At 37.7% G+C, this 27944-nt stretch overlaps 1 protein-coding gene across 1 annotated transcript in view; it reads left to right on the top strand.

The window, feature by feature from the left end:
* FMN2 (formin 2) overlaps positions 1-27944 on the top strand; it is a 387917-nt gene that overhangs the window by 95713 nt on the left and 264260 nt on the right. Inside the window, exons 3-4 of the mRNA XM_042976529.1 lie at positions 7981-8128; positions 16917-16972. Of these exons, the coding sequence (XP_042832463.1) occupies positions 7981-8128; positions 16917-16972 (204 nt within the window). The remainder of the gene's footprint in view (positions 1-7980; positions 8129-16916; positions 16973-27944) is intronic.

Here is a 27944-nt window from a genome sequence, read left to right as displayed (position 1 = left end):
TCCCCACTGAGGATGACATTAATTGTGGGCTTTTCATATATGACTTTTATGATGTTAAGCTATGTATGTTCCTTCTATCCCAACTTGAGGGTTTTAATTAAGAAAGGATACTGTATTTTCTCAAATGCTTTTTTCTGCATCTATTGACAGGATCATATGGTTCTTATCCTTTCTTCTATTAATGTGATGTATAGAATTACCAGCCCTGCAGCCAAAGAGTGAATCCCACTTGATCATGGTGAATAATTCTTTTTATATGCTGTTGAATTCGATTTGCTAGTATCTTCTTGAGAATTTTTGCACCCACATGTGATTCTCCTTTTTATTGGGCTCTCTCTCTAGTTTGGGAATCAGCATAATGCTGGCCTCATAGAATGAGTCCGGAAGCTTTCATTTCATTTATATTTTTTGGAATAGCTTGAGAAGTATAGGTATTAACTCCACCTTAAATGTCTGATAGAATTCCCCTGGGAAGCCATCTGGTCCAGGACTCTTATTTGTTGGGAGATTTTTGACAACTGATTCAATTTATTTGTTGGTTATGGGTCTGTTCAAATTTTCTATTTCTTCCCATTTGAGTTTGTTAGTGTGAGGGTTTCTAGGAATTTGTCCATTTTTTCCAGGTTGTCCAGTTTGTTGGCATGTAATTTGTCATAGTATTCTCTGATAATTGTTTGTATTTCTGTGGTGTTCATGTGATCTGTCCTTTTTCATTTGTGATTTAATCTATTTGGGTCCTCTCTTTTCTTTTTTGAGAAGTTTGGCTAGGGGTTTATCAATTTTGTTTATTTTTTCAAAAACCCAGCTCTTACATTCATTGATGTATTCTACCTTTTTAAAAAAATTCTATATTGTTTATTTCTGCTCTAATCTTTATTTCTCTTCTTCTGCTGGCCATGGGGTTTCTTTGTTTCTTTGCTGTTCTGCTTCTGCTTTAGATGAGCCATTAGGTTTTGTATTTGGGATTTTTCTTGTTTCTTGAGATAGGCCTGGATTGCAGTGTATTTTCCTGTTAGGACTGCCTTTGCTGCATCCCAAAGAGTTTGGACTGTTGTGTTTTCATTTTCATTTGCTTCCATATGTTTTTTAAATTTCTTTTTTAATTGCCTGGCTGACCCATTCATTGTTTAGTAGGTTGCTCTTTAACCTCCATTCCTTTGGGGTTTTCCAATTTTTTTCTCATGATTGAAACAATTTCAAACTTGATTTCAAGTGTCATAGCATTGTTATTTGCAAATATGCATGGTGTGATCTCAATTCTTTTATTTTTATTGAGGCCTCTCTCATGATCCAGTATGTGATCTATCTGGGAGAATTTTGCATGTGCACTTGAGAAGAATGTGTATACTGCTTCTTTTGGATGAAAAGTTCTGAATGTATCTGTCAAGTCCATCTGGTCCAACGGATCATTCAAAGCCATTGTTTTTTTTTTGATTTTGCCTAGAAGATCTGTCCATTCACTAAGTCCCCTGAAATTACCATATTCTTATTAATAAGATTGCTTATGTTTGCGATTAATTATTTTATATATTTGGGTGAATTCAGTTGGGGGCATAAACATTTATAATTGTTAGCTCTTCTTGATGGATAGACCACGTAAATATGATAAAATGCCCTTCTTCATCTCTTCTTACAGACTTTAGTTTAAATCTAGTTTGTATGATGTAAGTATGGCTACTCCAGCGTTCTTTTGAGTTCCATAGCATGATAGATGGTTCTCCATCCCCTCACTTTCAATCTGAAGTTGCCTTTAGGTCTAAAAATGGTTCTCTTGTAGACAGCATATAGATATCTTGTTTTTTTTTAATTTTTTTAATGTTTATTTATTTTTGAGAGAGACAGAGCGTGAGTGGGGGAGGGGCAGAGAGAGAGGGAGACACAGAATCCGAAGCAGGCTCCAGGTTCTGAGCCTGTCAGCATAGAGCCCGACACAGGGCTTGAACTCACAAACCCTGAGGTCATGACCTGAGCTGAGTCAGACACCTAACTAACCGAGCCACCCAGGTGCTCCTGGATCTTGTTTTTTAATCCATTCTGATACCCTCTGTCTTTTAATTGGAGCATTTAGTCCTTTTACATTCAGCATTATTATTGAAAGATATGGATATAGTGTCCTTGTGTTATTTGTAGGTTTCATGGTTGTGGTGATGTGTCTGGTCTTTTGTAGTCTTTGCAGCATTCCACTCACAGAGTACCCCTTACGATCTCTTGCAGGGCTGGTTTAGTGGTCATGAACTCCCTCAGTTTTTGTCTGTCTGGGAAAGCCTTTATCCCTCCTTCTATTCTGGATGCAGCCTTGCTGGATAGAGAATTCTTGGCTGCATATTTTTCCTATTCAGCACATTGAATGTTTCCTGCCACTCCCTTCTGGCCTGCTAAGTTCTGGCGGACAGGTCTGCTATTACCTTTATGTGCCTACCCTTGTAGTTTAAGGTGCATTTGTCCCTAGCTGCTTTCAGAATTCCCTCTTTATCTTTGTATTTTGCCAGTTTCACTATGATATGCCATGGAGAAGACCTATTCCTGTTAAACCTGAAGGGAGTTTTCTGTGCCTCCTTGAGTGGGATATCTGCTTCCTTCCACAGAATAGGGAAGTTCTCATTTATAATTTATTCAAGTAATCCTTCTGCCCCTTTCTCTCTCTCTTTTTCTGGAACTCCTATGATATGGATATTATTAAGTTTCATTGAATCACTTCGTTCTCTTATTCTCCCCTCATGGTCTAATATTTTCTTATCTCTCTTTTTCTCGGCTTTATCATTTTCCATAATTTTATCTTCTATTTCATTTATTCTCCACTCTGCTTCTTTCATCTTGTTCTTACTGCAGTTAGTTTATTTTGCACCTGCTTTATAGCATTTTTAATTCATCATGACTATTTTTTAGTTCCTTGATCTCTGCAGCAATAGATTCTCTGCTGTCCTCTGTTTTTTTCAAGCCCAGTGATTAATCTTACGCCTATTATTCTAAATTCTTAGCAAATATCTTGTTTATATCTGTTTTGAGCAATTCTCTGGCCGCCATTCTTCCTGGAGTTTCTTTTGAGGTGAATTCTTCCTTTTCATCATTTTGGCTAGTATTCCGTCCCTTACTTGTTGTAGTAGTTTGTTAATGTGTCCTGTACCTGCGAGCACTACTATATTAAAAAGGGGTTATACACTGTCCAGGGCCTGGCCTTTCAGGAGGTGTTTTCGTAATATGTTACATGCTCTCTGTTGTCGTGACTCTGGTTGCTTTGTCTCCCTACTTTTAATAGTGATTTGGATCTTCCACCATGAAGTAACCCTGGAAAAACAATTTTAAAAAGAGGGTGGTGGTGGAAGAAGCCTTATCCCATACAAAGAGAGAAATGACAGGGGTGGGCAAAAAGAAAAAAAAAAAAAGAAAATTGACCAGACAGAGTAACTATATGACTTAATCCTGAGAGAGAGAGAGGAAGATAAATAAGAAGGAGATACAGAAGAGGTGTAAAAATAATAGATTCAATATGTCTGCTTAAAGAAACCAACAACCAGAATAACCAGACTAGAGAACAAAGACATTAGAGGAAGGAAAGGAAGGAAATAAAAAGGAATATATATATATATATAAAATAAGAATTGACCAAGAATCAAATCAGAAAATGCAAAACCGCTGGGTGCCTTGGAGCCAGTGGCTGTGCTGGTCTGGAGGAAGGGGTTGTCTGGTTGGTCAGTGCCAGTCAAACACTGGTAAATTCACAGTGACCAGACTTGGAGGGGTGTGGCTTGGTAGGAGGCAGGTCCCGCCTCCACTGTGGGCCCTTTGTTCCCTAGAGCCTCATCTTGTTGGTGACGGGGATAAAAATGGTGACACCCCAGTCTCTCCTCCCCAGACTGGGTGTCCCAAACACTCTGTTTAAGCCATCTGCACAGCGCTGTGCATGTGGGAGCAGGCTGGGTATGTTCTGCTCCACAGTCTCTTGCACCTCCCAGGTGCTCAGCGGGATTCAAACCCCCATGTCTTAAAGGGTCCCACTACATGCCCACGGTTTCCGGGAAGTGCCACTCTGCCCAGCCAGATTACAAAGGGCCTCTGGCTCCTCACAGTGCTGCGTGGGCAGGAACAGGGTGGTTTGTCCCACTCCACCATCTCCTGCACCTCCCTGGCACATGGCTGGGATGCAAACCCCGTTGTCTTAAAGGATCTCGCTCTGCTCACCCCAGTTCCAGAAAAATGCCACTCCACCCCAGTGATAGAGGGCCTCTGGCTCCCCCCACAGTGCTGAGCTGGTGCAAATGAGGCCGTCTGTCCCGCTCCACAGTCTCCTGTGCTTCCCTGGTGCTTGGTTGGGATTCAAACCATCAGTCTTAAAGGATCCCACCTGTACACCCTGGTTCTAGGGTAGAGCCCCTCAGCCCAGCCAGCCGACAAAGGGCCTCTGACTGGCGGGTGCAGGCAGGGTCTTTTGTCCTTGGAATGTCTATGTGCCTTCTTCACAGAGCACTCAAGGGAGGGGATTGCTTTCTCTCACTGAGGACTGCACCTCTGTGCTAGTTACCAAGACTGGGACTGGCTCCCCTTCTCCCCAGGCACGTCAACAGGGCAGCTGGCCCCAGTCCAGAGAAAGCCAGGCACTTAGAAATTAGATCTTTGTCTTTTTTTTCTGTTCCCCGGTCCATGGCTTTTCTCTGGTCCAAATACAATCCTACACTTCACCAGCCTCTCTTTCTCTTCCTTTTGTCTTTCCAAAGAAAGGGATCCCTCCCCTCTCTTCCTATGCCTCCCATTTTATCTCTCCAAGTTTTCAATCGTGCACCTATGGCCCACCAAGTTGTCCCCATGGGCCCCTGGAGATGTCTCCGTCACTCTGCAGCTCATACTCTTGGAATTCCAAGTTCTCTGACCTCAACACTGCTGTGTTTGAGGGATGGGGGAACTTCGGGTCCCCCGACTTTGCTGCCAGGTTGACCCTGTTCCTATTTTTCTTTATATTGTATAATTGCTGGTAGGTTTAGATGAAACAGGTAACATAATAGATTTGTTTTCCATGTGGCATCCAGAAAGTACCTTTTTGGTGTCTTGTTATGTATATGAAGAAAATGAGCTACTGCCGCTGCTCATACTGACAAACCATCTTTTTACTTCTTTTTTATCTGCCAATTCTGTTAGTTCAGTTAAGTGGCTTTTATGTAGTCATCCTAGCGTTGTCAATTGCTAGGGGAGATTTGTAGGACCTGTGTACATTCTTCATGGGCTGAAGGAGTTTTCAGTCAATCTGAGGAAAGATGAGATGCACTCAGTAAGGTGTTATGCCACCATCCTGCATGGCATACCGTTACTTCTGAAAATGAATGGTGGCAGGGTGCTGTATCAGTGTTCTGATGCCTGAGTGGTCCTTGTGAGGGGGAACTTCAGCTAGACTTTTCCCGAGAGATTAAATTCCATAATGAGGAGAACTGGGGAGTTATGGCACTGGAGTGAAGTTCGACTTAGGGAACATGGAGGGATGGATTTGGGTGGGGGGATTAGAGTCATATAGAAAAAATTAAATGCTAGGTTGAAGAGGTGGCATTTGTAGGTGCCAAAAAGCCACAAAAGAAATTTGTGTTTTGCTTATTTTCCGCTAGTAGAGCTCTGCTATGAAGGAAGGGTTTTGAGATTACCATCGTAGCATTGTGATATATTACAATACTGGAGCGTGGCTAAAAAACTGGACTGAACCAAATTTGTTGTTGTTGCTGTCTGTTTATGTGAAGTTTTATAAAGTGCTTTCAATGTACTTTGTATTTTGGTGAACTGTGCGATCCTAAAGTGAAACCGTTTATCCCCTTAGTCGTTGCTGCCTTTTTCATGTGGCACAAAGTCAGAGGCTGAGTGGGTCTGTTATCAGGATGATAAAGCTCTCTAGGCAAGAGTTGCTTTGTCAGGGAATGTATAGCTTGCTGCCTGGGTAGGTGCTTGACTACACTTTCCGTGAAAGGTTTAGGTATTGCAGAAACGAAAGAGGCAGGATTCTGTGCCTAACGTTTGGCAGCAGGCAAGGAGACATTTTCCTAAAGCAGTGGCTGGACGCACCACTGTCAGAGCATCAAGCCTTGACATATCCCTCACCCAAGTCTTACTCTGTTCTTGTAAGAATGAGGATATTCTCTGATATTTTTGTCAATCCTCGTAGACGGAATTACTTCAGTCTCACTACTGAGATCTCATTTCCAACATCGTGTTAATTAAACAAACTACTAATTTCACCGGCGAAAAGCTATTTCTGACACGCAGTAGGCTGAAAAGCAAAGCCTTTGCTGTCGATCAAGAGAGGAATAGTTGAATGGGGCGCCTGGGTGGCTCACTCGGTTAAGCGTCTAACTTGGACTCAGGTCACGATCTCACGGTTCATGTGTTCGAGCCCCACATCTGTGCTGACGGCTCGGAGCCTGGAGCCTGCTTTGGATTCTGTGTCTCCCTCTCTCTCTGCCCCTCCCCCACTTGCACTCTGTCTCTCTCTCAAAAATAAATAAACATTAAAAAAATGTGTATGAACAGTTGAAACAGTATGGAAAGCTGAAATGCTTAGCCAGGTCTGCAATGTGACCCTTATGTAATACTAGCCAAATCCAGGAATCTGAATTCTCAAATAGGGCCAGTGTCTGTAAAGTTAAAGCTTAAACTACAGATATATACACTGTGTCTTACTGTCTATGCTGAACAATAATTTGTGAATTTATTAGATTAATTTGTTAAATGCATTATAGAAGTAGCAATGCCTGTCCTGGGTTAACTCCATTTCCTTTATAATCTCAACACAGTGGTTACAGTACAGTTTTTTGTTGTTGTTGTTTGTTTTGTTTTATTTTTAATTTGCTCTTCACCTCTACAATACTGTTATTCTCTTTGTTTTACTTTAGGTTGACCATAAGCTATAGGCAAATATACCTACAAGTAAGGAAAATATCATGGAGAGAACCTAGGGCATGTATATTTTGAGTGCATGCATCCTAAAATGGTTAAACATGTTATTCTGAAATCCTAATGAGAAGTTTTCCAAGGTGTTTATAGGCCTCAAAGTGGCCTCCTTTGTGAGATTTCCACTTTGCTTCCTGGCATTAGGTGTAGTTATGAGCCTTCTCATTCTGTCCAGATTCTGTTAGTCTTCAGCTGGGAAGCACTTTCTTTGCCAGAAGATCCCTGTCCAATTTTTTTACTCTTGGCAAGTTCATTTACTTTTTCGTGGTTTTTGTCCCAAACATTTTGAAGCCTGGACCCATGATAAGTTGGTTTCCTAGGCTTTTTGTTGTTGAAGGCAAGGAAGCTATTATTGTTCTGTGGTGCCCAAGTACAGCCTGTCCTTTGACTTTGCCACAAGTGTTTAAACAGATTTTAAAGGGACATCATATTCAAATGTCTTAAAGATTCTAGTTCAGGGAGTTCTCTGAATGTCTGGATTTTCTGGTCTTATATTTCCTTGCAGATGCACACAGAATCTCCACCACAAAAAAAAAATTATATTTTTCTATAGAAAATAAATTGAGATGTGCCTGGGTGGCTCAGTCAGTTAAGATTACAACTCTTAATTTCAGTTCAGGTCATGATCTCATGGTTCATGAGATTGAGTTCTGATTCAGGCTCTGTCCTGACAGCGTGGAGTCTGCTTGGGATTCTCTGTGCTAGCCCCTCCCCCATGCACTCTCTCTCTCTCTTTGTCTCAAAATAAATATTTTTTAAAAAAATAAATTGAAAAAGAAAGAAAAAGTTGAGACAAGTATGGTTATGAAATTGAAATAATTGTGTGAATGAATGTTAACATTATGAATCTACATTGGATAGTAGGCAATGCTGTTTTAATGTTTGATACACACACACACACACACACACACACACACACACACACCCTGCATATGTATGTATAAGATAAAAATGATGTTGTAATGTAACAATTAAAAAAACTTCATTTTTTCATGATTGAATTAAAATAGCTTTACATTTTATTTTTTTTTATTTTTATTTAAAAAATTTTAAATATAGCAAGATCAACTTTACACCTGGGCTGCAGTCAGCCAACCCACTCACTCACTGGATTACACAGAAGGGCAGTTTCCCCGACGAGTCCCACCTGTTTGGCCACCGTCTACACCTCCTGATGAAGAACACAGGTCTAAGGATGTTGAAACAGGTAGGAGCCCAGAATGTTCTAAAAGTGTGTGATGTAAAGTACTGTGCAGTGCTTACTGGGTACTAAGTCTTAAATTTCTCTTCTGTGTTTCTTAGATTATGATCTGCGGCTAACTCAAACAAAATCAGTAGGAGTCTTGTTAAATTGAAAATTCTTATGCTCCACTTTCAAGGCTGCTGAGTTAGAATTCTAGGGGATAGGGCACTGGAATTGTCCAGTTATTATCGTGTATATAAAAGTTTGTGAAATACTGCTTCAGGTGGCCAGTGGTAGCCACCACCTGAGGTTGAGGCTCCACATCCTGAGTTGGGCTGAGAATGCCAAAAGGAAATTTCTGTCTATTGCCTTCGAAGATGGTGGCCACCTTACCTCTTCACTCTGACCCTCTTCCTTTATTGCTTTCCTTGTGCTTTTCTTGATCCTTTTCTTAACTTCAGAGATGATGAGGACATAGAGATACAAGTTTCACTAAATCTAAATTTTGAGTAATCTTTTAAAAACTGTACAGTGTTCAAATGTATCTTAAGATTTTTCTTTTTGGTTGTTTTTCTCTTTGCATCTTTTGTTGTCTTTAAAGTATTTTGTATTATTGGCTGGGAAGATAGAAAGATTAATGTCAGCTTTATATGGAGCCTGAAAGTGGGAAAGCACTTTGTATTTGTCTTAAGAATTAAGAATCACATTTGTGCAGCAATGTTTTATGAAATTTGGTTGTTTAATTCCTTTCTAAAAAGTTTTCAGTTTGGTATAATAAATTTCTGACTTCTCAGTGGACTGATCCATAAGTGGAGAGTAAATTGAAGGGCATCATTACTATTCAGATATCTATCTATCACCAAATTTTCCTAAAATAGTAGCATGAGTGTTAGAGTTAAGAATTTTGATTTTCCCCCACATTGACTTATAGAGAAAAAGTCATTAGAAACTCAATTTGGACTTGTAATAACCGGGTATAGCGTATGAGCATGAAATATCATTTACCAGCTTTGTAACCTTGGGCAAATTTCTTAATCCCTGTACTCAGTTTCCTCATCTGTCAAATGTCAGTAAGAATAGCATCTACTACATAGGGCTGCTTTGAGAATTATATGAGTTAATGCATGTTAAAGCATAGAATTAGCATCCAGAATGTTGCATTGGGCTTGGTATAAGTGTTTGCTATGGTTATTATAATTATTTTCATTATTTCACATCATTATTTATTACTTCCTCATGAGTTCCCTTTAAAACCAACAATAACCCACAGTGTTAAGGATTTTATTCTAGGCTCTTTTCCAAAGGTCTGCAAAGCAAACTCAGTGTTTATAATCCTGTATTTACCCTAGTCTCTGGAGGGATGCACTTATGTCTTTTCTTCTTTCTACTGAAGCCCAGAATGGGGGGCCCACACCCAACCCAGAATGACCCTTTTTTAATGTCAGATGCTTTCGAAACACTGCTTAGTGTTCACTAGATGGACTGTACTCCCTAAAATGAGCAACAAATGAAAGATAGGAGGTAGGAAATGTTGTTCCATGCAGGGCTCTGAATTTCTTATAACACAGTACAGTCGATCAAGGGCCAAGGTAGATTCCTTAATGCAAATATCTTCAGAGATGAAGGGTTCTAACATGATGGCACCTGAGAATAAAGCAATTACATAAAAGTGTATTTCATTTTAAAAAGAAAAACACAGGGGCTCCTGGGGTGGCTCAGTCGGTTGAGCGACTTCGGCTCAGGTCATGATCTCATGGTTCATGAGTTTGAGCCCCGCATCAGGCTCTGTGCTGACAGCTCAGAACCTGGAGCCTGCTTCAAATTTTGTGTCTCCCTCGCTCTCTGCCCCTCCCCCGCTTGCTCTCTCTCTCAAAAATAAACATTAAAAATAAAAAAAAAAAACCCACACAACTAAAAGTATTGATCCTGTTAAGTACACTGTATTATTCATGTTAAAAGTTACATTGATTACTTGGCAGGAAATAGCCAGGTATAGATACAGAAGAACTAAATTACAGTTTCATTGAGAGTTCTCTTAACTCTCTTAATGTCCTGTGTTTTACATCATGATTAGTGTGGTATTTTCATTTTATTCTTCTCTAGTATGTCTTTCTCCACTTTTCTGAAACATTTATATTCTCTTCTAAAATTTTAAGGTACTTTAAAAATGTTATGAAATATTTTATATTATTGATTTTGTATACTGGAGGAGGACTAGATTGAAAGGTAGTGATAATATACATTTTAGTTTGGTAAAAGATAATAGTTGGAATTGATACTAGGAAATTTGTAACTTAGTTTTTTCTTTGTTGTTTGGTGTAGCTTATAAAATGACGGAGAAAGTAATTTTTAATATAATAACTTGTATCCTTTTAAAATATGCATTCTTGAAGAGGATGATGGGGGTAAGTAGAAAATAATTTCATGTAGTGATTTGTTTTTCTCCAGTTGATCTGTTATAAACCTCAATAGCTATATAGCTTTCTTTTGTTCAAATGATATAATGGCACTTTTCTAAACTTTTCCTGCTGTGACTCCATGGGGTATTCTGATTCTGGGGCCATTTATTAACTATTTGCAGTACACTTAATGACAATTGCTATACATTGTTTTGTAGTGACATCATGGTGAAAGTCAGTATTTGCAACGTGTGGCCCCTTTCAATTTTAGTTTAAAAGAGTTCAATGACTTTATTTTCTTTCTGAAGAAGAAAGACTTTCAGTTACATTTTAGAAAATCGAAAACTTGTGGGATAACTGGGTAGCTCAATTAGTTGAGCATCCTACCCTTGACTTGGCTCAGGTCATGATCTGATGGTTCATGAGAATGAGCCCCTATTGGGCTCTGTGCTGACAGTGTAGAGCCTGCTTGGGATTTTTTCTCTCTCTCCTTCTCTTCGTGTTCCTCCCTCACTTGTTTCTCTCTCTCTCAAAATAAATAAATAAATAAATAAATAAATAAATAAATACACTTAAAAATTTTTGAAAACTTGTTTCTTGCCTTTTTTTTTTTTTTTTTTTTTTTGGTCTTGGGCTCTTTTTAATATTTATTACTAATTCACATCTCCAGCTAATTCAGATTTCTGTTGCTGCCTCTTCTGCTTTTCTCATGCTTCTGACTTAATTTTTTGTAATCCCTTCTGTGAGGGAGGTTTTTATCCACCTTTCATATATTGATGAAAGAACCAGCTCTCCTATATATGGATTTGATTTGCAGAGGTCAAGGTAAGGCCTTGATTTCTCTCCCCACCAGTGATATGGAGAAGGGCTGCAGATTCTTGGGAATCTTTTGCAGTTGGCATTTTTTCCCACAGATCAGCATAAGGTGTGAAAATTGACCTTTTGAAGTCTATAGAATGCCTCCTGGAAAGATAAGCCTAGCTGGAAAGGATATTGGGGAGCATTGTTCTGCAAAATTTGGTGGCAGAAACATTGATAAGAAGAAAACCTTTCCATTTATCTTGTTTTCTCTTTCTTTTATCTCTTCATTTTCCTTTACTTATATATATAACACCCTCCCCACCCTCCATGGTTGTTTGTTCTTCTGGAGTCCCATGACATTTTATTCATATCTCTACCATTCAAATTACTTATGTATTTTAATTTATCTGTTTATGTATATTTGTCTTTGTTGAAGACTCCCAACATTTCAAGACCTTTGGGCACATAGTATATGTTTAAATGTTTAAGTCAATAAATTAAGATCTTTTGTTGAAAAAGATCTAAATAACTATCTGCTTAGCACATAAATGCAAGCCTTTGAGAGAGTTTTGTGTGTGTGCTGAAACAGCCCATGGACCATTTTCTGGGCTCAATACCAAGTTTCAAAAGTTATTCACTGGATTCACAGAAATCAAAGAGATTATTAACTTTAATTTTCAAATTTATGCATAATAGAGGCACGATGTCTAGATGTGTGTGGGGACTTATTACGTCTTTGAAACACCAAGCCCCTTCTCTTTCTTCGAAAATGTGAAAGGCCAAGTAGAGTAGTATTTAGGAAGGCAGTTTGGGGGACAGAAATCCTGGAGGAAAATATGTAGAAGGAAATCTGGTAGAAACATGGGAGGGACTTTTTATATAGAAATCCTAAAAATCATGTTTACATGTTAGCTGAAAGGACTGTAACCCACCTTTGCTCCAGAATAGATTTGAAGGCGTACAAAAGGAAGACAAAAGAAAATAAATCAAACTGAAAGAAATTTAGGATGGAACAATAAGATGAAGCTGAAGTCAGCTAGTATACAAATATTCTTCAGAAGGACTTGTAGTTTTCAAAGATAGTTGGAAATTTTTCTTTAGGTTTAAAGTAGAAAGGGAAATGGGGACAATTCCCTAATGATCCTCTGTGTGCATGAGGTTAAAAGCGACAGTGTCTTTTCTGGACTTTTATATAAAGAAGTAGTATTTCTGGTGGTTCCTAATAAGAGAGATTCTGTGTGCTATAATGCAAACAGTATCATCAACTCATTTCCAGGAGTAGTCTGAATGCTTTAATACACATTCAGTTGGGAGTAATGCAGAAATTCTATAAATGGCCCAGGAAGATTTGATAGTGTTCTATTTCTCAGCTTCCCACTTGATCAAGGGATAAAATGTACCAGAAAAGATTGACCATGTCTCCTATAGATAATTCTTCATTTTCAAATTTATTTTTTGTGATTTTGGCCTGCATTTCTCTCTTATATATGCAAGCTAAATATTGTGTGTCAGTGTTCTTTGTGGGCATTGAGGGGACATATCCATACCATGAGATACTCAAATAAGCGGGACATAAAGTTGTTTCTTTTAGGAAAATTACATGTTTAACTCCATCTCCATTTGTGGAAGGACATAGTATACCAGAATTAAAAGCATCTGCCATATATTAGGCAGCTAATCATAAATTATATTATTTAAGTTTAATAAGTTCTTTCTCAGTTAAATTGACTAGACTTGAATCAAATTGATGTATTAAAGAAACTATTTTAATGATTTTACATAAGTGCATTTTATGTATTTTATTTAATGACTTTTATGCATTGTAATTATGCTATAAAACTCTTTAGAGACTGTTTAACTCCTTTTTAGAAGTCATACTTTATGTCTTAAAGAGGTGATTTAATTTATTTTCCATTCATGGCAGAAAGGCATATCCTACTCATTTTCTTTCTCTCTACAAATGCCAAACTCATCCACGAATGTTTTGTTATACAAGTCTTATGCTTATTTTGTGATGATAAAGAGATTGTTTCTGAAACATATTAGGAATTATGGGGAGCCCAGAATTTTAGATTGTTGATTATTTAGAACACTTAAAGTTTTGTCGGGAATGTTCTTTCTCCTACTTTGCTTCACAGTAATAGTTTTTAAACAGTCTAGTTACTGAATTCTTAAGAAGGGTGAGTGAAAGAGTTGGCAGTTTTAAATGTACCTTTGAGAGAGCTGTTACTGGGTTACTCTTTGAAAAGAACCGTCTTGGTTGATGAATATGTAATGGGGACTGTCAGCTCCAGATCTAAGTGGAAGGCAATTCCCGAAAGCCCCGGATGCTGGAAGAGGGGAATATTGGTAACAAGTGTCATGGGATTTTGTAACAGAGGTGATCAATCTAAGAATGTTAGAACTAAGTGGATTTCTTAAATCTACCTGCCCAATGACTTTATAGCCTTGAGTAGCTACTCAGAAACCAGCTTACTTATCATTTGCAGCAAACATGCCATTTTGTTTTACTCAACACTTAGTGTCATCTCTCATGCTTCTCTTTATTCTCTCCTAACTATGCCTGCTTTGTTTTTTCTCTTTCTTATTTGTCTTCTCCTTAACTCTTATTTTTCTTTTCTCTTGGTTCTCTTTGATTTTACCTTTGTTTTGCAATGCAGTTATTCTATACACATCTTTTCCATCTTAAAATCTTGACATTCTAGAATTCCTATGCCTCATTTTATGGTTCTGAAGAGAGTGTTTTTTGCCATAACTTTCCCTTAGATGTTGTAACACACTGATTCAAAGAAATAAGAAGTATAGTGGAAGGGAGGGGGTGGGAGGATGAACTCAATTCAGGTGTTATTTATTTGTTTATTGACTGACAAGCATAGCTTTACTTTTAAAAAATATATAATTTATTGTCAAATTGGCTAACATACAGTGTGTGCAGTGTGCTCTTGACTTGGGGCAGGATCCCCATGGTTCATTGCTTATATACAACACACCTCTCGACAGAAGGAAACTGAAAGTTTGGGAGGAGGAGGATTCAGGAAAATGACTGGGTTGTCTTTCTAGTTCATTGTTCCGGTAAAATGTCTGCATTCTTTACCACCAGAACCCAGAAATTTGCTTTTGTGGGCAGGTCACCAGGTCTAGAGCTATAGGGAAAAAGGTAGGAAACACTGTATGTATTTCTAATGCAAAGAACTGTTGGTGTTCCATTGGGTTCTCCCTGCACTATCAAAATAGGAAGAAGAGAAAGAAAAGCATTTTCCATCAAAACAAAGCCCCAGGATTTTATCTAGAGTTTGTTGAGTTTGGGGATTTGTAGGTAACTAAAAACAAAAGTGTTCCAGCATTTGTATTTGCTTTATATTAACTGCTGATTGGCTTTGTTTTTAGGACCCTTATTCAAAATTGGCTAACTCTGGTGTTAAGTTCAGAGTAGAGATTTGTCAGGATAAGAAAGAAGAATCCATTTTTTATTACTTGAAAAAAATGCAATACTTGTCTGGGAAAATGCTTGCATTTTAAGGCCACTTGTTAATGTTCTATTGCCGCAGTGACATCTGTCGGTGACTACTTCATGCTCTTCTCAATGATTTTTGTTTTGAAAGATACACTCCTAGCTGAGGTGCAGGAAGTAGCTAAAGGCAAAGTGATATCTATGTTGCCCCTTTTAAGATTCTTACTCCCCTTTTTCCTTTCCCAGGATACCTCCTTTCATGGTTTGATCATTCTTTTGATCACTTCTTCCATTCACTCCTATAATTACTGGGCAAATACTTTAAGCCCCTACCGTGTGCCAGGCAGTATTCTAGATGCCAGGGACAATAGAGGGAAAAAAGACAAAAATCACTGCCTTCATAGAGCTTATATTCTAGTGGAGTAAGAGAGATAATAATTAGGAGGCAAACAAGTGAATTATGTAGTATATTATGTGATGTTCCATGTCAAAGAAAGTAAGAGGCAGAATGAAAAGTGCTACAGTGGGTCAGATCACCACTAGGTTGGTCATCACTAGATTGCTAGGAAGGCTGGAACAAAGCCCTAGGGAAAGAGCAAGGCAAGGGAGACATACAGATATCCCACTATAGCAGAGACCCTGTGGAGGGAGTATGGCAGCATGTTAAAGAGCAGCAAGAAGACTGTTGTGGCCACAGGAGCAGGTAGGGAAAGGCAGAGGTGGTCAGAGAGGTCAGGGACTGTGGACAAGTGAAAGAAGGCCAAGAGCCTGTACAGATCCTGTGCTTTAATTTCAGTGAAATGGAAACTTTCAATGTAGTTTAACAATATGTTATAAAATTTAATAATAAGCCCTTTTTTATTTTGCTAGAGCATTGTCACATGTATCAACTAGAGTGCTGCTAAATTAGGAATGTCTAAATTATCCTCAAGAGTGACTGCTATTTCTTGTCAGGAGTCTGATCTGCGTGCTAGCTGTGGTTGGGGAGACATATGACAGGAGAGAAACTCTAGTCTTCCAGCTTCCCACCAATTGCTTATATTACGTGTCTCTGATTTTTCAACTGTAAATTGTCGATGATGGACACAATGAGTTGTTTTCAGACTCTACTCCATGGAGCACTGGGGGTTTCTGAAGGCCCTTTTGTTTTTATTTTTTGTTTTACAATGTTCATGCAAGGTTCACTTAGAAGAAATTGTCCCCTAGCTTGAAAAGTAATCTGGAATTTGTTTTCCCTTAGGTTTTCCAGCATGAATTTACAGTCTCATAGACTCTGAAATGACAAATAAAGGAACAAAATCCTTTCAGAATCCTTTATTACTCGATGGTAGTACTCATTATCTCTTATTGAAATTAGAAGGTAGGGGGCACCTTTGTGGCCCAGTGGGCTTGAGCGTCCAACTCTTAATTTCAGCTCAGGTCAGGTAATGATCCCAGGGTTGTGGGATTGAACTCCATGTCGGGCTTCGTGCTGAATGTGGAGCCTGCTTAGGATTCATTCTCTCTCTCTCTTTCTCTCTCTCTTTCTCTCTCTCTCTCTCTCTCTCTCTCTCCCTCTCTCCCTCTCCCTCTCCCTCTCTCCCTCTCCCTCTCCCTCTCCCTCTCCCTCTCCCTCTCCCTCTCCCTCTCCCTCTCCCTCTCCCTCTCCCTCTCTCCCTCTCCCTCTCTCCCTCTCTCCCTCTCTCCCTCTCTCCCTCTCTCCCTCTCTCATGTGCTCTCTCTCTAAAATAAGAAAAAAAAAAAAAGAAATTAGAAGGAAAGTTGTCAATAGATAAGACAACTGAACCCATCCTTCAAGATTGATGAGTTCTATCATTGTACAGACTTGAGCTAAGTAAATAATATAAGTGAATGTTTCAATAGGTATTTCCTAGCACAAAATAGATGCTAGCAGTTGAGAAAAATAATTATGATTGGTGTGTTGAAGAAGGGCATGAGGCTATTCTAATTTAAAAAATAATGACGTGAGCATTAGTCATTACCTGTGTTATATATGCTGAAAAGTAGTCGTGTCTTTATAATACAGAAGTATAATTGGAAGATAAACTGGATGTTTTTGGTACTTCTGGTTAAAGATATGCTTTAGTTAGTTTTGTTTTCTGATTGAGGAATTGGGAAATTTCTTCTTTAAGATACTGACTCTTTTTCTTTTTCAAACCAGAATCTCAGTCTGCTGTTTTGGAAACTCCAAAAAAATGTTCAGATGCTGTTCAGCAGGTAAGAAGATCTTTTTTTTTTTAAATTTACTCATTTAAATTTAAATTAGTTAACATATAATGTAGTATTGGTTTCAGGAGTAGAAGCCAGTGCTTCATCACTTACATAAAACACCCACTGTTCATACCCAACAAGTGCCCTCCTTACTACCCATCACCCCTTTAGCCTATTCCCCTACCCACCTCCTCTCCAACTACCCTGTTTGTTATCTATATTTAAGAGTCTCTTATGGTTTGTCTCACTCTCTGTTTTATCTTATTTTTCTTTCCTTTCCCCTATTTATCTGTTTTGTTTCCTAAATTCCACATGAGTGGAATGATATGGTATTTGTCTTTCTCTGACTTGTTTCACTTAGCATAATACCCTCTATTTCCATCCATGCTGTTGCAAACGCAGGATTTCATTCTTTTTGGATCACTGAGTAATAGTCCATTGTGTGTGTGTGTGTGTGTGTGTGTGTGCGCGCGCGCGTGCGCCACATATTCTTTATCCATTCATCAGTCAATGGACATTTGGGCTTTCTCCATAATTTGGCTATTGCTGAAAGAGCTGCCATAAACATTGGCATGCGTGTGTCCCTTTGAATCAGCATTTTTGTGTCCTTTGGATAAATACCTAGTAGTGCAATTGCTGGGTCATAGGGTAGTTCTATTTTTAATTTTTTGAGGAAACTTCATGTTTTCCAGAGTGGCTGTACCAGTTTGCATTCCAACCAACATTGCAAAAGGATTCTCCTTACATCACATCCTCTCTAACATCTGTTGTTACCTGAATTGTTAATGTTAGCCATTCTGACAGGTGGTATCTCACTGTGGTTTTGATTTGTATTTCCCTGATGATGAGTGAGGTTGAGTATCTTTTCTTTTCTTTTTTTTTTTAATATATGAAATTTATTGTCAAATTGGTTTCCATACAACACCCAGTGCTCATCCCAAAAGATGCCCTCTTCAATGCCCATCACCTACACTTCCCTCCCTCCCACCCCCCATCAACCCTCAGTTTGTTCTCAGTTTTTAAGAGTCTCTTATGCTTTCGCTCTCTCCCACTCTAACCTCTTTTTTTTTTTTCCTTCCCCTCCCCCATGGGTTTCTGTTAAGTTTCTCAGGATCCACATAAGAGTGAAAACATATGGTATCTGTCTTTCTCTGTATGGTTTATTTCACTTAGCATCACACTCTCCAGTTCCATCCACGTTGCTACAAAGGGCCATATTTCGTTCTTTCTCATTGCCACGTAGTACTCCATTGTGTATATAAACCACAATTTCTTTATCCATTCATCAGTTGATGGACATTTAGGCTCTTTCCATAATTTGGCTATTGTTGAGAGTGCTGCTATAAACATTGGGGTACAAGTGCTCCTATGCATCAGTACTCCTGTATCCCTTGGGTAAATTCCTAGCAGTGCTACTGCTGGGTCATAGGGTAGGTCTATTTTTAATTTTTGAGGAACCTCCACACTGTTTTCCAGAGCGGCTGCACCAATTTGCATTCCCACCAACAGTGCAAGAGGGTTCCCATTTCTCCACATCCTCTCCAGCATCTATAGTCTCCTGATTTCTTCATTTTGGCCACTCTGACTGGCGTGAGGTGATATCTGAGTGTGGTTTTGATTTGTATTTCCCTGATGAGGAGTGACGTTGAGCATCTTTTCACGTGCCTGTTGGCCATCCGGATGTCTTCTTTAGAGAAGTGTCTATTCATGTTTTCTGCCCATTTCTTCACTGGATTATTTGTTTTTTGGGTGTGGAGTTTGGTGAGCTCTTTATAGATTTTGGATACTAGCCCTTTGTTGGATATGTCATTTGCAAATATCTTGTCCCATTCCGTTGGTTGCCTTCTGGTTTTGTTGATTGTTTCCTTTGCTGTGCAGAAGCTTTTTATCTTCATGAGGTCCCAATAGTTCATTTTTGCTTTTAATTTCCTTGCCTTTGGGGATGTGTCGAGTAAGAAATTGCTGCGGCTGAGGTCAGAGAGGTCTTTTCCTCTTTCCAAACCCTTTAGGGTTTTGATGGTTTCCTGTCTCACATTCAGGTCCTTTACACATTTTGAGTTTATTTTTGTGAGTGGTGTAAGAAAGTGGTTTAGTTTCAATCTTCTGCATGTTGCTGTCCAGTTCTCCCAGCACCATTTGTTAAAGAGACTATCTTTTTTCCATTGGATGTTCTTTCCTGCTTTGTCAAAGATGAGTTGGCCATACGTTTGTGGGTCTATTTTTGGGGTTTCTATTCTATTCCATTGGTCTATGTGTCTGTTTTTGTGCCAATACCATGCTGTCTTGATGATGACAGCTTTGTAGTAGAGGCTAAAGTCTGGGATTGTGATGCCTCCTAATTTGTCTTCTTCTTCAAAATAACTTTGGCTATTCAGGGCCTTTTGTGGTTCCATATAAATTTTAGGATTGTTTGTTCTAGCTTTGAGAAGAATGCTGGTGCAATTTTGATTGGGATTGCATTGAATGTGTAAATAGCTTTGGGTAGTATTGACATTTTGACAATATTTATTCTTCCAACCCATGAGCACGGAATGTTTTTCCATTTCTTTATATCTTCTTCAATTTCCTTCATAAGCTTTCTATAGTTTGCAGCATACAGATCTTTTACATCTTTGGTTAGATTTATTCTTAGGTATTTTATGCTTCTTGGTGCAATTATGAATGGGATCAGTGTCTTTATTTGTCTTTCTGTTGCTTCATTATTAGTGTATAAGAATGCAACTGATTTCTGTACATTGATTTTGTATCCTGCGACTTTGCTGAATTCATGTATCAGTTTTAGCAGACTTTTGGTGGAGTCTATCGGGTTCTCCATGTATATTATCATGCCATCTGCAAAAAGTGAAAGCTTGACTTCCTCTTTGCCAATTTTGATGCCTTTGATTTCCTTTTGTTGTCTGATTGCTGATGCTAGCACTTCCAACACTATGTTAAACAACAGCGGTGAGAGTGGACATCCCTGTCGTGTTCCTGATCTCAGGGAGAAAGCTTTCAGTTTTTCCCCATTGAGGATGATATTAGCTGTGGGCTTTTCATAAATGGCTTTTATGATGTTTAAGTATGTTCCTTCTATCCCGACTTTCTCGAGGGTTTTTATTAAGAAAGGATGCTGAATTTTGTCAAATGCTTTTTCTGCATTGATTAACAGGATCGTATGGTTCTTTTCTTTTATTAATGTGATGTATCACGTTGATTAATTTGCAAATGGTGAACCGGCCCTACATCCCAGGAATCAATCCCACTTGATCATGGTGAATAATTCCTTTTATAAGCTGTTGAATTCGATTTGCTAGTATCTTATTGAGAATGTTTGCATCCATATTCATCAGAGATATTGGCCTGTAGTTCTCTTTTTTGCTGGGTCTCTGTCTGGTTTAGGAATAAAGTAATGCTGGCTTCATAGAGTGAGTCTGGAAGTTTTCCTTCCCTTTTTATTTTTTGGAACAGCTTGAGAAGGATAAGTATTATCTCTGCTTTAAATGTCTGGTAGAATTCCCTAGGGAAGCCATCTGGTCCTGGACTCTTATTTGTTGGGAGATTTTTGATAACTGATTCAATTTCTTCGCTGCTTATGGGTCTGTTCAAGCTTTCTATTTCCTCCTGATTGAGTTTTGGAAGCGTGTGGGTGTTTAGGAATTTGTCCATTTCTTCCAGGTTTTCCAGTTTGTTGGCATATAATTTTTCATAGTATTCCCTGATAATTGCTTGTATCTCTGAGGGATTGGTTGTAATAATTCCATTTTCATTCATGATTTTATCTATTTGGGTCATCTCCCTTTTCTTTTTGAGAAGCCTGGCTAGAGGCTTATGAATTTTGTTTATTTTTTCAAAAAACCAACTCTTGGTTTCGTTGATCTGCTCTACAGTTTTTTTAGATTCTATATTGTTTATTTCTGCTCTGATCTTTATTATGTCTCTTCCTCTGCTGGGTTTAGGCTGTCTTTGCTGTTCTGCTTCTATTTCCTTTAGGTGTGCTGTTAGATTTTGTATTTGGGATTTTTCTTGTTTCTTGAGATAGGCCTGGATTGCAATGTATTTTCCTCTCAGGACTGCCTTCACTGCATCCCAAAGCGTTTGGATTGTTGTATTTTCATTTTCGTTTGTTTCCATATATTTTTTAATTTCTTCTCTAATTGCCTGGTTGACCCATTCATTCTTTAGTAGGGTGTTTTTTAACCTCCATGCTTTTGGAGGTTTTCCCGACTTTTTCCTGTGGTTGATTTCAAGCTTCATAGCATTGTGGTCTGAAAGTATGCATGGTATGATTTCAATTCTTGTAAACTTATGAAGGGCTGTTTTGTGACCCAGTATGTGATCTATCTTGGAGGATGTTCCATGTGCACTTGAGAAGAAAGTATATTCTGTTGCTTTGGGATGCAGATTTCTAAATATATCTGTCAAGTCCATCTAGTCCAATGTATCATTCAGGGCCCTTGTTTCTTTATGGACCATGTGTCTCGATGATCTATCCATTGTTGTAAGTGGGGTATTAAAGTCCCCTGCAATTACCACATTCTTGTCGATAAGGTTGCTTATGTTTGTGAGTAATTGTTTTATATATTTGGGGCTCCCGTATTCGGTGCATAGACATTTATAATTGTTAGTTCTTCTTGATGGATAGAGCCTGTAATTATTATATAATGCCCTTCTTTATCTCTTGTTACAGCCTTTAATTTAAAGTCTAGTTTGTCTGATATAAGTATGGCTATTCCAGCTCTCTTTTGACTTCCAGTAGCATGATAAATAGTTCTCCATCCCCTCACTTTCAATCTGAAAGTGTCCTCAGGTCTAAAATGAGTCTCTTGTAGACAGCAAATAGATGGGCCTTGTTTTTTTACCCATTCTGATACCCTATGTCTTTTGGTTGGCGCATTTAGTCCATTTACATTCAGTGTTATAGAAAGATATGGGTTTAGAATCATTGTGATGTCTGTAGGTTTCATGCTTGTAACGATGTCTCTGGTACTTTGTGTCACAGGATCCCCCTTAGTATCTCTTGTAGGTCTGGTTTAGTGGTGATGAATTCCTTCAGTTTTTGTTTGGGAAGACCTTTATTGTTGAGTATCTTTTCATGTGTCTGTTAGCCATCTGGATGTCTTCTTTGGAAAAGTGTCTATTCATGTCTTTTGCCATTTCTTCACTGGAATATTTGTTTTTTGAGGTGTTGAATTTGATAAGTTCTTTATACATATTTGATACTAACCCTTTATTCAATATGTTATTTGCAAATATCTTCTCCCATTCTGTTGGTTGCCTTTTCGTTTTGTTGATTGTTTCCTTTGCTGTACAGAAGAAGCTTTTTATCTTGATGAGGTCCCAGTAGTTCATATTTGCTTTTGTTTCCCATACCTCCAGAGTCACATCTAGTAAGAAGTTACTGCAGCAAGGTCAAAGAGGTTTCGCCTGTTTTCTCCTGTAGGATTTTGATGGTTTCCTGTCTCATATTTAGGTCTTTCATCCATTTTGAGTTTATTTTTGTGTATGGTATAAGAAACTGTCCAGTTTCATTCTTCTGCATGTTGCTGTCCAGTTATTCCAGCACCATTTATTGAAGAGACTGTTTTTTTTCCCATTGGATACTCTTTCCTGCTTTGTCAAAGATTAGTTGAACATACATTTGTGGGTCCACTTCTGGCTTCTCTATTTGTTCCATTTATTTATATGAAGTTAGAAGATCTTATTAGGATGTTGAATCCTACTTCCTTTCTTTCTTACTTTCTCTCTTACTTGTCTTAAAATTGTGACAGGTTCTGATTTTCTTTTTCATCTGCCAGCTAGCTGAGGCCATCCTTATTTCTCTAAGTCTTCGGGGAAATATAATCATGTGGAAGGGGATGTTGTCTTCCATTTAGGCTTTGAAAAAAAAATCAACCTTGAAGTGGAACGGAGTACAAGCTTTTTAGAAGGTGCATCATTCTGTGTCTAGCCAAAGAGTGGGCCTGACAGAAGCTGGGTCCAGCAGGACAGTTTCCATTCCAGATGTCACATGGAGATGTCCCTGGCTGAACTAATAGTTACATGGATGCGAGTTTGAAGAACTCGCCAGAGGTTTTCTAAAATCAAATCATATTTTTAAGTTACCTCGGTGGATGAAACATTAGTTAGTGCCTGTTTAATTCCCACAGAAACCGTTTTTCTTTTACTAAAGAAGCCAGATTTTGTTTTTGTTTTTTTGTTTTTTGAAATCAAAACACTATTAAAGAAAAAAAGACTGCAAGAAAGGAAACATGTAGAATAGTAATTGTAGATAGCAATTGCTCTTTTGGATACAAAACCAGTTTTTAAAAATGTATTTATACTTTCTTCCAACTAGTCTTTTGAAAATAACTGAGTACTAGATATTATCAGTAAGAAGACTCTATCCTCCAGCATGGCCTAGTGGAAGGTGAGAAGATTCTCATCCAGGTTCAAGGCCCAGTTCTGTTTCTGGTTAGCGTGTAACAACATACTAGGATTTCTGGGACATGGTGTTTTTCTCTGTCAAATTAAAGAATTTGATGATTTTTGAGAGCTTTTCCAAGTTAAAATTGACATCCCTTTTGAAAAAGCAGCGTCCTGAATCATACATGAAGGTTGTGCTCCCTCTGGAGGAGCAATGAGAATATAACAATGTTCAAGAACTACAATTTACTCATGCTTTAAAAAAATACAGCTCTGAAGTTATTGCAATATTATTGAGACCTACGGTGTACTTTTCATTCCTGTGACTTACTTATTATTATTTATTTTATTTGTACCTCTTCATCCCCTTCACCTGTTTTACCTATCTGAAACTAATATGGCAACTATACTTCAACTAAACAAATAGTAATAATTAAAAAATGTAGCTACATTGGCCATTGTTGTAAGACTAAAGATACTCTTTTTTTCTTTTTAAGTTTGTAATGTTATTTATTTTTGAAAGAGAGAGACAGAGTATGAGCTGGGGAGGGGCAGAGAGAGAGGGAGACACAGAATCTGAAGCAGGCTCCAGGCTCTGAGCAGTCAGCGCAGAGCCTGACATGGGGCTCAAACTCACAGACCATGAGATCAAGGCCTGAGCTGAAGTCAGATGCTTAACTGACTGAGCCACCCAGGTGCTCCAAGACTAATGATACTCTTAAGGATAGTGTCACAAAACATGTTTTTTCAGCTTTCTGTCAGAGCAGAGACCTACACAAGGCCAGGGCTTTTGGAGAGGGATGGTGTTCTGAGCTCATGGTTATTTAATAAATTGTGTAATGATTAGCCAACAGTGATTGAGATGAAGAAAGATAAACAGAGGCAGAGAAATAAATTCGAAAATAATTAAGAAAAACAGTGCCCTGAAAATATCCTCTCATTTTCTACAGCTTCTTTTATTTTTTATTTTTTATTTTTTTGAGGCATGACTAAGTTGTAATCTGATAATATGTTAGATTTTTCTAAATTATTATTTCCAGGGCATATACTATTGAATTTTTATTACATATGATAATGCCAAAGAAAGCCTCAACAAAACATAATTTATACTATAAAAATGATAAACATGCAACATTGCTGTGTGTGTTAAGATTCAAGTATCAATTCACGTATGTAAAATTATAGTGATTTTTCTATTTTTCTTGAGCTGTGAACCATGGTAAAATATATTGTAAGAAGCAGGAAACCCAATGCACTGGGTGTTTTACAAATGCCTGATGTTACAGCTTTGGAAATTTAGGGGTGAAATAGATTAACTTAAATTTCATATCTGCTTTCCTTATTGCCAGTGAACTCTCTATAAGCCAGAAAATACAATAAATTAATGGAAAGGAAGCAGTATTTGGGAGAAACTGAGGTTAATTCCTCAAAAATGATTGTTTACTTTCTTTGTCATAAGTTTACTTATGGACTGGTTCTTTTCTTAGATAATATGTGTGTATTTCATAAGTGGTTAAAGTAAATGGTCATCAAAATGATACAAAAACCTAGAATTAATTACCAAGTAATATACACTTTTACTGCATTATCTTATGCAATTCTTAAAATAGTCCTTTAAAGTAACTATTTTAATTCATTTAACTGATAGAGAAAAAAGATGTTTATAGGAGTTAACTTACTTAGAATCACAAATTGATAAAGGTTTAAGAGCCAGGATTTGAATATAGAGGTCTGTTTGATTTTATACCTCATATTTGCTACACTATGATAAAAATTATACTTTTACATGAGCAATTGCCCTATGGCTATTTAATACCATTGGTGCCAAAATCATGACATTGTTAGATAAGTTTATTTTAAGTTATTCTATTATATTTACAATATATCATTTATAAGAGTCAAATATCAAGCTATGTTTCAAAGACACATATAGAGGCTCCTTAGTTTCCCCATACATTTTTAAGTTTTGGTATAACTTTGGTGTGCTCAATTGTGCCACTTTTGTTTTTTGTTTTTTGTTTTTTTTTGCTAACTTTAGTATTCCACTACTCTTATTTTTTAATTTTTTAAAAATGCTTATTTATTTTGAGAGAAAGAGCATGAGCAGAGGAGAGGCAGAGAGAGGGAGAGAGAGAATCCCAAGCAGGCCCTGCACTGTCATCACAGAACATGATGCTGGCCTCAATCTCACAAACCATGACATCATGACCTGAGTCTATATATCCAGAGTCAGATGCTCAACTGACTGAGCCACCCAGGCGCCCCCGCGTTTCACAACTCTTAAAACAACAACAACAACAACAAAACAAAAAACAAACAAAAAACACGAAAGAGCAACAACAATAAAAAAAACCTTACAATTTTATTTTCATGTAAAGCACTTTGCTTTTTTCTACTTAGTCACTAGATGGCAGTTCTGTATCTCTGTATGTTACCCACTGCTGAAGGAAATGAGAGGTTTTAAGTCCATTTGCTCTGTATGAATGATGATCTGAATAGGCTTTCTGGTCCATCCCAGGCTGCCTGCATTATTCTGTGGTTGTAACGCGAGATCACTAGGACTGCTTAGTCAGAGGCGTGGAGCAGGTTTGGAAAGCACCCTGTAAATTTTTCTTCAGATGTGAGTTCAGGCACCTGTTCTCTCAATCTGAGCACACTGGAATTTATTGAATGAATTTTGACTTTTACTCTCTTCCTATAGTTAATAATTCTGAGAGCTCCATATCCCTGGGAAACCCCCCCCCCCCCACATAACTCATAAAGCCTTTTCTCAGCTAAAAGGAGGTGAAGGGTGTGGTGTTGCCCAAGAGTTTGATGCTTAAAGCAAATACAGCTGGTACTCATGTAAAAAAAACAAAACAGAACTATAGCTTTCTCCCTGAGTGCTTTTATTGATGGCCCTATGGAATTAGAGAAAGTTTTCAAGTAAAACTACATTCTTTAGGACCTCATTTATTGATATTTATTTTTAAGTGATATGCTCTGAAAATCTATGTCTAAAGAATTATTTCATAAAACTGAAATAAGACTGTCTTCCAATTCTGTTTTATATTCTTTAGTATTTGAAATACTATTTAAACCATAAACTCTTTTATATTCTAAAATAGATAATTATAATCTCTAAAAAATGTTCCTATATGAAAGATTAATTTATGATAACAAAACTGGTTACCACCCAATTTTTGACTTATTTTTTCCTTCTGAAATTACAGTCAACCCTTGAACTACATGGGTTTGAATTGTGCAGGCTCATTTATATGTAGATTTTGTTCCCATAAATATAGGACTGTAAATGTATTATCTTTTCTTTATGATTTTCCTAGTAATATTTTTTTCTAGCTTACTTTATTGTAATAATGTAGTATGCAAAGCATATAACATACAAAATATGTGTTAATTGACTGTTTATGTTATCACTAAGGCTGCCAGTCAACAGGTTTTGGGGGAGTCAAAGTAATACATGGATTTTTACTGTGTGGGGGTTTGGTGCCTCTAACTCTGGTGCTGTTAAAGGGTCAACTGAACACATAAAATTGTGTTTTGAAACACCTTCCTGAAACTCATCACATCTTTCTAATGCAAACGGGCTAGTTTAAAGGTAAATAGAATACAATTTGATCTTTAAAAATTCTAGCTTTGGGTAATAATTGATAATATCAGGCAACTCGAAGTTAAGTCTCTCTACTCATTAAAATTTTTATTAATAGTGAATAGCCATGTCTCTTACAAAGTCCTGGAAAATAAAAAGAAATTAAATAGTATCAGCACTCTCTTACCCTTTATGTTGTATGGTTTATATGCAAACAAATTGTGAAAAGTCAGAAAAATGCTCTGACTTGAGAAAACCAGCAAAATCTTATTTCAGTCCATTTTCAATTCCTTTGAAATTGGCTTAAAACTGTTTTCTTAGGTTCCTGCTCTGATCAGTGTTCCTTGGTCCCCTCAATGCCTAATTTGATTGCAAACTTATTTGAGGAATTAAATATTGTTTTCCATTGGTTCTCCTTTAAAGTATCTGTTATAGTGCTCTTCTACAATAACGACTCAGTACAATTTATTATTTCAGAAACATCTTTATTTGGGAACAAATCAAGGAAAAAGATGTGAGTAATGTGAGGTAGCCTAGTTGATGGTTCTTGAGGGATTACTCACATGTGTCTTGGCTAGAAACATTTAGAGAGTAAAAGAAGCATTGGTCAGATCAAAAGAAAGGTGTGGGTGAATGTGATTCTGAAAGGATAATGATGGAGACATAAAAACAAGAAGCCACTTGAATTTTGTTGGAATGTATTACACATATCAAAGGGCTGGAAAAATTGTTTAATGTAAGTTCCTTCTAAACTCCAAGGCAAAAAGTAATATGAATTTCTATGGTTATTATCAACCCACAAAATCATGATTTAAAAGACAAGTAAATAACTAAAACATAAAGCAGAGGAAGAAAAATAGGGCTTAAAGGAGAGAGAGAAAGAGGTAGAGGGAGATGGTTGAGAGAGAGAGAGAGAGAGAGATGGTTGAGGGGAGAAAACATGGGTCATCTAGTCATCTGTGATGATAATTCTTGGGTGCTTGACACTTTGACCCAGTGGACCAGGGG

Source organism: Panthera tigris, chromosome F3, assembly GCF_018350195.1.
Source record: "Panthera tigris isolate Pti1 chromosome F3, P.tigris_Pti1_mat1.1, whole genome shotgun sequence".
NCBI classification, from domain to species: domain Eukaryota; kingdom Metazoa; phylum Chordata; class Mammalia; order Carnivora; family Felidae; genus Panthera; species Panthera tigris.
The sequence above is the reverse complement of the archived record's forward strand: the minus strand, read 5'-3'. Positions and strand labels throughout refer to the sequence as shown.